At 37.9% G+C, this 11,111-nt stretch overlaps 1 protein-coding gene across 1 annotated transcript; it reads left to right on the top strand.

Moving 5' to 3' along the window:
- Window positions 1-6,835: 6,835 nt before the first annotated feature.
- LOC114285521 (sarcolemmal membrane-associated protein) lies at window positions 6,836-11,090 on the top strand. The gene is made up of 5 exons (XM_028228564.2): window positions 6,836-7,060; window positions 7,758-8,346; window positions 8,541-8,683; window positions 8,780-8,877; window positions 10,133-11,090. The coding sequence occupies exons 2-5, from the start codon at window positions 7,778-7,780 to the stop codon at window positions 10,745-10,747; spliced, it is 1,425 nt and encodes a 474-aa protein (XP_028084365.2). The 5' UTR covers window positions 6,836-7,060; window positions 7,758-7,777; the 3' UTR covers window positions 10,748-11,090.
- Window positions 11,091-11,111: the final 21 nt, after the last annotated feature.

Here is an 11,111-nt window from a genome sequence, read left to right as displayed (position 1 = left end):
GAAGTGGTTTGAAGTTGAAAAGGTGTGTCTTTTATAGCTTATGATGGGGCCTGTATATTTAAATGCTCTTATATTGGGCTGTACTTTATATTTGTTTTGGGCCCGTATTAAGAAATTTGCTATTGGACTTATCTCTTGGGCTCAGACGAATAAATTGGGCCCAAACGGTGGCCCCCTTGTTCAAGTTAAATATCATATGACTTGGACCCCCACAAGGGGGGCACCCCTATGACCCCCTCTCTCTCTAATTGGCTAGTTTTTTTTTTCCTCCTTTTTCTCCAATCACCAGCCCCCATTTGTGTGTGGGGGGTGGTGGCGGTGGTGATTGGAGAGGGTCAATCACTTCCCCAGATGGTCCACTTAATGGAGGACACGTAGCCAAGTCTGAAGGAATGTCCACCAGTTTAAAGTGGGTTCCTACATGTGGGTCACCTACAAGTGATGGGGGCAGTTTTTAGCACCAGTCATGGAGTTAGTGGGCACACTTTCAGGAGGAAGCATTCGACAAAGTTGGAGCCTTGCACTGTCGACAGAAGTTTCAAACATTTGGTGGTCATGAAATAAACAGAAGGAATGGGAGATTGACAGACAAAAGTGGAGGTTTAGTATATTTGGAGAGCCTAGAAGGGAGATGGTGGGTTTTGATATCCGTATACTGTTTTTGTGGCCCATCATCACAAGTCCACCACCATAACTGCCACTGTAACTGCCCCCTCACTTTGAATTTTCAAGTCCCCTCTGCCAAATATTGACTATTCCCTGTCGACCTTCCTTTTCACCATTGTAGGGCATGTCCCTCATCATTATGAGACAAAAATCGACATAATATTGTCCACTAAACACAACCACAATCCTTGCAAACTGGGCCACTGAACCACAACACTTGGCCAATCACTATAACTGCCCCCTGACTTTGAATCATCAAACTCTGCCAAATATTGAATTTTCCTTGTAATTTAATCAATATATTCAATGTCGGTAAACTTGTTAATATTTGAAATAACCTTTTTCTGGATTGCAATGACTTAAACACAATTGTTATCCTACATTTTACATAATCACAATACACAACTTATTTATATCGAAAACAAAATATACATCTCGGGTTTATAATAAAAAAAATGGAAACTATTTTTTTTTTTAAAAAAGGTTCACTCATATTTCCAGCTAAATTATGATTGGTTATTTTTAAAAAATTCCTCTTTGCACCTATTTTTCCCACATCCTGCCAATAGCTGCTCTATTCAATTGAGGACACATGGCAAGTCCACCTGAAGACAAGGGTTATCAACTAACATTGAATCTTGCATGTCACCTGACTTACATGGTGGAGCAGTTACTGGCAATGCTCATGGATTTAGTGGCCAGTCTGCAAAAGGAAGCATGAACCAATTGGGAGTCTGTATTTGTCGAGGAAAGGCTAAAAGGACTTGGGCACAGGTGGCAACTTCAATGATATGCACTTCGACAGGTACAAGTGAAGGTTTTATGTGGTTTCAAGACATGGAAATGACCGTGCAATTACAGAAGTTGCACAAAAGTAGTTGCAGATTCGGCAAATCATGGGGTCGTGGGAAATAAGAGCTATAAAGGGCAGAAGGTTTGGAGAGAGAGAGGACATGAACAACAACACAACAACTTACTTTCTACATTGTAACTTCTGAGTAGTTTTTTCCCTTCTCATTTGTACTTTGTCACTAGGTGAACTTTGGTGTTTTCAATCTCAAATCAGCAAAGGTTTATCTTCTACGATTTGTTACCATCAGCTCATTTCAGAAAGTTCATTTTACTTGTTTACTTTGTTACCATCAGTTCATCGAAAGAAGTCTTCAGCCTTTTCAGGCATTCGAACCAATAACACAATTGCTTGATTTTCTTCTTTAACTTATCAACTTTAAATTACTACTTGGTTGCTGTCGATATAGGTCGACCAAAATTTCACTAACAATAAATCCACTTTCATAGTTAACATGAAATAATTTCACAACTCCTATTCGTAGCTCGTAATTCATATAGCAATCGGCATAGAGATAAAGTAAACGAGTTCGTTGGGTTACTTTCTCCAAGTAACACCCAAAATTAACTGCCACTTGGATTATATACAAAATGCATGTGCTGGGATGTAATTTTGCAAAACCACATGGACAAAATTCGTATTTTACTTGAAATATAATACTAATTTATCGAAACAAGTCATAACAAATCAATACAAAGCCAAACACATCGTATGTTGATAAACCACACCGCAAAAAATCCTTCAGTTACATCCAACCAAATATGGAACAGAAACAAGCAACTCGCAATAGGAATCTTGGAATACAGACATAAGCCAATTTTCAACCCAAAACAATACACATACAACCCATATATATCTCACCTTCAATTAGTTTTCAAAATGCCAAGTCACTGCAAACACAAATGACAACATCACCCTAAACAATATGGGAAATTTACAAATAGTGGCCTTGTACATAAGTAACGTTGTGCCATTTCTTGGCATTGTATGTTACGTACAGCAATCCGTGCAAAATGAAAATTATATACATATCTACCCTGTTCTTCGCAATGATGTGTTTTCAATAGCTAGTACCGTCTACCTAATAAATTAAGGGAATAAGTAAATCATACAAATTATACAATTACCTGATTCACCTCATCAATTGTGGTCGAATCATTTTTGCACATTGCTGCTTCGACACTATCGTATTAGCCCACAGGCAGTTTGGAATCAGGAAAAACATTGAAAAATAGTCGTTGTTTCTTAATGTGCGGTGTACTTGGATCCACCAACCCAGTTTTGCAACGAATGGACAATGACTCTACATTGTACTCATGGTCAGTGATGTGGGTTGTATCTGCATCTGAGTTACTACCCACTGTTCGGCTAAACCGAACCTTAGGACACGTTCGCTTTGTGTGCCCAATGCATTGGCAATTCCCACATTTTTTTGGTCTTTGACAGTTGGACGAGGCCTCGTCCCGGGTTCTCTTTTGTCTTCACAATATCAGGATCTTCTACTCCAAATTGTCGTGGGATTGAATGTTTCCCTTTCTCTTCATCTCCATCGTTCAGATTCCTCTTATATAACTCCTTCATCCGGCTCGTCATCGGAAGACATGCATCCTTAGCCTCTTTGAAACCTTCCGTTGATTGTGAGGCATAGAAACACATTTCATTGTAGGAAGAACTCAATATCCCATGTCGAGCTGTCTGTGTTGTAGTGCTATCAATTGAGGGTTGAGGCCATTGCTGGTCATCCTTGCTTGCAGCCCTTGTCCATCTATACCGCACACAAGTTGGGGGAATTTGCGTTAAATTTTTGGCTTTCATAACACATATCATGTGACAGCAAGGTAGCCCCAACGACTCAAACTTCATGCAAGAACATCTCATTGCAGCATCCACTGGATTGTGTGTTACTATCTATGATCTATCATTCACCTTGTACTTATGAATATAGTAGCATTTCTGACCATCCGACAAAGGGAACACGTCCTTCACATTCAACTTCCCCTTTTCTAAGATTTCATCACGGAACATTCTAAATATATTTTGGGTGAATAACTCTGCTCCATGTCTCTCTATATCTCGCAATGGAGTAATCAATATCGGAAAAAGTGTTATTTGTTTCAGCATCATCTCCAGCCTCGTTATACCTTATCCTGGCAAGAGCCCGATCATAGTGCCTAACAAATTCATATAGCTTTAATTTGTGTTGGAGGAAGGGATTGAGATAAGCATTTATACTCTCCGAGTGCTGAGTGCTCTTCATCTCAGCAAAGAAATGTCCACGCATATATGCCTCAGCCCACATATGACGCTTTTCATATGTCTCCAACACCCAACTGTTGGTTTGTAGTCCAAATTTTTTGACCATTCTCGTCCAGCCATGCTCAAACTTTGCTTCATTCATTTCCATGTCTATGCACTGCTTGAAAGCATGTGCAAAGCCACTTTTGTGAACATTTGAAACAACATTTTTCCCAAGATGCCAATTACATAATCGATGTCTTGTGTTTGGAAATACTCTTCTGATTGCCTCTCGCATCGCCTTATCTCCATCTGTCAGTATGAGCACAGGTGCTTTATTGCCCATTGCTTCCATAAATGTTTTCAAAACCCATGTGTATGTATCAATTGTCTTATTAGCTAGCAAAACACATGCAAATATCGTGGTCCTAAAGTGGTTAGTCACACCAGCCAACATGACAAAAGGTTTCTTGTACGTATTGGTTCTGTAAGTTGAGTTAAATATCAACACATCACCAAACTTTGCGTAGTCAGCCCGCGATTTCGAATCTGCCCAGAACAAATTTTGTAGCTTGTTATCTTTACACACATCATACTTGTAAAAAAAACGTACACTAACATCAAGTTTTGCACATAGGTAAACCAACGCACCGTGCGCATCACCATCCTCAACTTTTGCTCTACATTCTACTTGAATATGGTTGTGCAGATCCATACGGATGAAACCAACATTCTCATAAGACCCGGATTGATTTACCATATAGTCCATGATTTGGCTAGTCTTCACACTAACGTTGCGCATAGCCATTGCTTGAGCTTTGTCAGCGCTGTTTAAACCGCGATGTGACCTCAGATACATTACACAGTGTTGTTCCACCAATTCATGGTTGTGGTCTGCGACGAAGTGAGTCACAACATACTTTTCCCCTTCACTAGCATCTGCATCGTACCGTATGCGAAATTGGGCTTTGCAACCTACTCTTGTTAGTGCCTTGGGAGCGCTACTCTTCTCAGCAATACGGTCCAAGTATTTTGGTAATCTCTGACCTTCTCGTGAACACAACCATAGCCTACTAGCAACCTTTCCCTCTTTATTTGTATTAAATTTGGATTTTCGTATACTAAATCCCTTAGCTTTAGCATATGCATTGTAGAAAGCTTCTCCATCTTCGATCGAATCAAATTTCTGTTCAAGAATAACACGTTCAACATCACCAACCATGTCATTGCGATGAGCATTGTTAACCATTTCTTGTTTCACATCGGCTCCGCCATCTTCAACGTTCATGTTGGTTGCTTCTTCATTGCTCGGACCAGCTTCGCAACCATGATAAGGTTCCACCCAACTTTCATTGACCAAACGAATGTCATCTACTTCATTTGGAATGTCATAATCATTACATTTCCTTTTAACTTCCGCTGGGCTCATACTGCACATGACATTAGTATAAACAATTACTTGACGACCGAAAAAATTTAACACAAACACAAACATGACATTTTCACACGGTTTAATTGTTTGTGCAAACACAAACACTCGCTTGAGAAAGAGAAAGGTTAGTTGCCAATGGAGGGGTTTCCGTTTGAGCGAAGCATAGAGCGGTTGAAGTTAGGATGGGGGTTTAGTTGAGGGAAAATAGCTGAAGTGAAGAGGCCAGAGAGAGAGGGAGATAGAGAGCGGGAGACAGCTCCATACCTCATATCTAGTTTGAGAGAACACCTTCACTTCAGCAATGGAACCAACACAGCTGTGTAGTTCCGTTGTTGTTGGAAATCGCCTGTTATAATGTTCCCTACAGAGCTTCGTTAATGGAAATCAAGGGTTACACCGACTCAACCTTACACAGAGAGGAGAACAGAGAGAGATAGAGACGAAATAGAGAGAGTGAGTGGGATGCAACCATGCAAATACAAGAATTAACCGGTTGCCCCGGTTTCAACTTTTTCACGATTAAACAATTCAATGGTCATGATCAATTATTGTAATCTAACGGCTAAAAATTAGGTTGCATATGGTGTGCAACCTTAAGGGGGTTGCACACTTAAACAGCGCCCGTAAACATAAAAATTTGTATGTTTCTTATATGATATAATACGTAATACAAAAAATAATAAATGCACAATGAATATATAATAATTAATGATTTGGTATTGAATATTTAATTAAATAAGCATATTATGTAAATGTTTTGACAATTATTACTTCAAAAAATTATATTAAATCTTGAATTGATTAAATCAAACACTAATTGAGTTTAAAAATAAATTTATTATTTTGTTGGAAATTAAATAATGAAATTAATAAATAAATGAGGATTGCACAGAGGTAAATTATATTCTACCCCTCGAGTATTGTCCAGCATTACTTTATCTCATAAATTAAGAATTACGAACTCAATTGTTTGTATGGAAAACTAGAACTTATTATAATGTATTTTTTTCCTTCAAAAATTTTAACCTTTTTTTTTTTTACAAATAAAAGTACTTAATGAGATATTTTAATTGATGATTTTTTTTTCTTTAATAAAAATTTTCATACAAAAGTATAGCATTTTAAATTAAAAAATTTAGAATAAAATAGGTAATTTTTTATATGAATGGAATCTTAGATTAATTACATTAAGACCTTCTCATTTATTATTGAATATCACTTCACTCCTTTATTTATGAACCATACATATTAACTTTTTGAATTATAAAAATTATATAAATATATCATTTTTGAGGGTTGTATCTACACAAATAGAAATAATACAATTTTATAATTGAAAATATTAAAATATACGAATTAATAAATGAAAGGAATATAATGATACTTATTAATAATTAAGAGCAGTTGGTGTAAATAACCTTAAAATTTTTTATTTAATTTTAAGATGGAACCTAACCGACCCTAACCACTTAAAAATTAAGAATAATGCTTGGACCCCTTTTGGGGGTCACCCCTCACCCCCTTTGCTCCGTGACGGGTGGTGATTGGAGGAGCAGAAAAAAAAGAAAAAGAAAAAGAAAATGTAACTAATAAAAGAGAGAGAAGGTCAAAAGGGGATGAATCATTTTTGAAAAATTAAATATCTTATTGTCGATAAAAATCTTTATAAAATTTCTAACATTTTTTAATCTTAAAACCATCTATTCCTAACCTACGGTTTGTGGGGTTACAAAATCCTAACCTAGATTTGGAACCAGCGCCTTGTTTCTCTCTCAGTTCGAAACGCTTGCTAGGGTTTATTTGGTTAGGGACGAAACTCGACCTCGTCTTCACTTTCCCTTCTCGTCTCCAATTTTTCAGAGTAAACCTCCGATCAGGTAACCATCCCTTTATTCTTCAACCAAATTGTTTATAAACCTAAAGATAGATCTGCTCTTGCATTTGTATTATTATTGTTTTGGCAACCCTTAATCCATCGTCAATAATTGGCCTATGGTTATTCAATTTTATTATTTTTTTAGTATTTTCGAATTATAATTTTTCAGTTCACGATACATTCACAAACGCGCATGCGCATATATATATATATATATATATATATATATATATTTATATATGCATGTAATTTAGTGGATTATGGTTGTTTTTCATTGATTTTTTTAGAACATATTTTCAGATTGTTGTCGACTGATAATTGAAGACTACAATGGAGCTTTCTTATGAGTGAATAGAGAAATTAAAATAGAAAAAGGAAAAAGAAGAAAAGATATGGTTTTGATTGGATTGAAAAGAATTGTTATAACTTACACTATGGTTCTGATCTTTTGATTTTTTTGGTTTTTTGTTGATATTGAGACTCAGTTGTAGTCCTTTATCTCTTTTGGGTACCCATTTTTTTTTTTTCCTTCATGTTTTTGTTGTTGTTTAATTTTCTTATCCTATAATTCGGGACTACTCAAAAATTTAAAGAATTTGAGAGCTAAAGTTGAAACTTAAATTATTGCAACTGATCGTGCTTCCGGTAACATGTCTTCTCTGTAGTCAAATACTAATTGATATATTCGATGCTCTCAGGTTGAAATTAGGAATTTAAAATGGGAAGCAAAGGTCGAATGCCACCTCCTCATCATTTAAGGCGCCCTCTTCCTGGTCCTGGCATGGTTCATCCTGATGCCTTCAGTTCAGGAATAGGAATGCGCCCACCACCTGGTGCTTTCCCTCCTTTTGACATGTTTCCTCCTCCTGAAGTTATGGAACAGAAGCTTGCTGCCCAACACGTGGAGATGCAAAAACTTGCAACCGAAAACCAGAGGCTTGCAGCTACCCATGGTACATTGAGACAAGAACTTGCTGCTGCACAGCATGAGCTGCAGATATTGCATGCCCAGATAGGAGCTGTAAAGTCTGAGAGAGAACAGCAGATGAGGGGCCTTATGGATAAAATTGCAAGGATGGAAGCTGAACTTCAATCGGCAGAACCCGTTAAGTTGGAGCTGCAGCAAGCACGGGCAGATGCCCAGAGTTTAGTGGTCGCGAGGCAGGAACTTATTTCTAAGGCACAACAATTGACTCAAGATCTTCAGAGGGCTCACTCTGATGCGCAGCAGATTCCTGCTATGATGTCAGAACTTGAGAGCCTCAGGCAGGAGTATCAACATTGCAGGTATTTTTTACCAGGTTGTTTATGCCGTGTTCTGGAGCAACTTAAGGGAAAATGACTTCTTATGAGTTTTGACGCTGAGTTAAATATCTCATTGGTATTTTTGGAAGTTATATGGCTATTTTCTTAGATTTATTATTGTAAAAGTTAAGTTGCAAATTGCAATGCCTTGACCCTTTATCGTTTGGTCTGTGCAGGGTTACCTATGACTATGAGAAGAAATTATACAGTGAACATCTCGAGTCCCTTCAGGTGATGGAGAAGAATTACATGACCATGACCAGGGAGGTTGAAAAGCTTCGAGCAGAGTTAACAAATGCTAACATTGACAGACGAATTGGTAATTTTACTATTTTTTTAGCTGCTTTGACTTTCAGGGTTCTTGTTTTCTTGTACTTGTGAATTTTAGATGGACACATATTTTGTTTATGTGCAGGTGGGCCTTATGCTGCCACTGGCTACAGCGAGAATGAGGTTTCTGGGCATTACCCTGGAGGACAAAACACATATGAAGATGGCTATGGTGTTCCTCAGGTTTGAGATCTTCTTACTGGGAAAGTTTTGTCTAGTTTTCATCTTCTATATAATGAAAACTATACTGGGAAAGTTTTAAAATCTAATTCAAAACTAGCAACTGAAATTTTTTTTGAGGTGCTGATAGTAATCATGAACATGCTCTGTACCACTTTTATTGCATCCTGGGCTTTGTTTATACTTGCTCTTTGTTAACTAAACCTGGACAATGATGCATGATAACATGTTTGTGGTGAAATATTTGTACTTGTGTGTGTGTTTTTTTAAACTGAAGTACTAGCTATTCCGCTTATTTCTTGAATGCCTTTTTATAAAGTTGAACTTCAGTGTTTCTGCATATTTCATTTCATAACCCTAGAAAGGCGAATGAGTTTGATGTCGCCAAAGGTGCTATTCAACATTTTGTGACATGCATGTTGTTTTGATGAGTGTTCCGACATTCTAATCTTTCGTGAGAGTAATTGGGCATATTATAATAAGAAAACTTGTTTTGATATTGAAGATACATCCAGTACTTCATAAAATTTTCACTGCAAGAAAAAATTGATTGGATGTACACTTGAAACTTATGTACCAAATTTTAAAATAAGAGCAAAAGAACAGGGAACAAAGATGAAATTATATCTGATAAGACATCGGTTTGTGAAAGCAACGATTCCTAATAGCGGGGAACAGATAGCTGGCTCCTATCTGCTCCACACATGAACTGAATTTTCACAGGATTTGTTGTCCTCATTTGGCTGCTGAAAGATCTGTGGTTAGCTAATACGCATGGACAGTTATGCGAAGGAAGCGTGTCTTAATCTTAATTATCTTCTTCAATGTGCCTTAATTAAACAAGTTATTTGTATATGACGTATGGTGTTGTTATGTTATATATTTTCATTATCTTTGAATAAGTTATTTATGTATGACATTGACTTATAATAAAGTTGTAAAAATATTAAATTTTAGCATGTCCCAAGTGTGTCGTGTCTTGGTATTTTTTGAAAGTAGATGTGTCGGCATGTCCGTGTCGTGTCGTGTCTGCTCTTTCGTCTCTTTTTCCCTGTTAAAATATCTAGCAACAAGTGGAGAACACTGAAAATCTAGATTTAGTTAGTTTGTGCTTACAGAAATTTGGTTACTGAGTGCTGACATTTTTCACAGTTTCTTGAGAGTGTATTATTTCTTTTATTTTTATCCCTATCAGGATTTATTTTGGCGATGAACTAGAATTGAAACCTCAAAGAATTTTTGCATTTATTCATAACAGGGACGTGCCCCCCTCCCTGGCAGTGGAACTGCAGCTCCTGCTGGCGGTACTCCATCCCACACTGGTGCTCAATCTGGACCTAGTTCTGCAAGAGCTGGCTATGATGCACCCAAGGGGCCTGGCCATGATGCACAGAGAGGGCCCAATTATGATGCTCAAAGAGGAGCTGGTTACGATGCACAGATAGGACTCAACTATGATGCACTGAGGGGACCCAACTATGATGCACAGAGAGGATATGGCTATGATGCACAGAGAGGAGGCGTCTATGACCCTCAGAGGGGAGCTGGCTATGATTCGCAGAGGGGAGCTGGCTATGATGCTCAGATGGGATCTGGTTATGATGCTCAAAGAGGACTTGGTTATGATGGACAAAGGGGACCTGGAGGATATGAGGCACAACGTGGACCGGGATATGACATACAAAGAGGATCTGGTTATGATACAGGCAAAAGTGGTGGGTATGATGCACCACCTAGAGGTGCTGCTAACCCTCAAGGACAGGTGGCAGCTCCTAACAATGTGCCTTACGGGTCTACAACACCCCCTAATCGTGCTGGGGGTGGTGGGTATGAGGCACCACCACGAGGAGGAAACAACCCTGCTCGTAGATGAGCTTGAGATTTTGGTCTCAGTATTGCTGTCATTTGACAAGTTCTTGCTTCTAGTTTCCATAACATTGCAGCTCCTGCTATTTTTTTATTTTTATTTTTATTTCCTTCCTCAAGCCATCATCCCGTTATACAGAAGCTCTGTTGAGTTTGTTTTAAGTACTATAAAGGTAGTGACAAGTACCAGAATGGAGCAGGATGTGGATTAAAGTAATTCATTGCTTAAAGCAGACTTTGTACGGATATTTGTACTCATCAATACCCACTGTTTTGCTCTTGTATGCCAGTGTTCTTGATGAGCAATTAGCCCACGCTTTCTCCAACTATCAAAATTTCCATTGACAAAAGTGGCATCTGAATGCCAGTGC

This window comes from Camellia sinensis, chromosome 1 (assembly GCF_055761805.1).
Source record: "Camellia sinensis isolate YWXY chromosome 1, ASM5576180v1, whole genome shotgun sequence".
In the NCBI taxonomy this organism is placed as follows: domain Eukaryota; kingdom Viridiplantae; phylum Streptophyta; class Magnoliopsida; order Ericales; family Theaceae; genus Camellia; species Camellia sinensis.
This window is presented reverse-complemented; position numbering and strand designations above follow the sequence as displayed.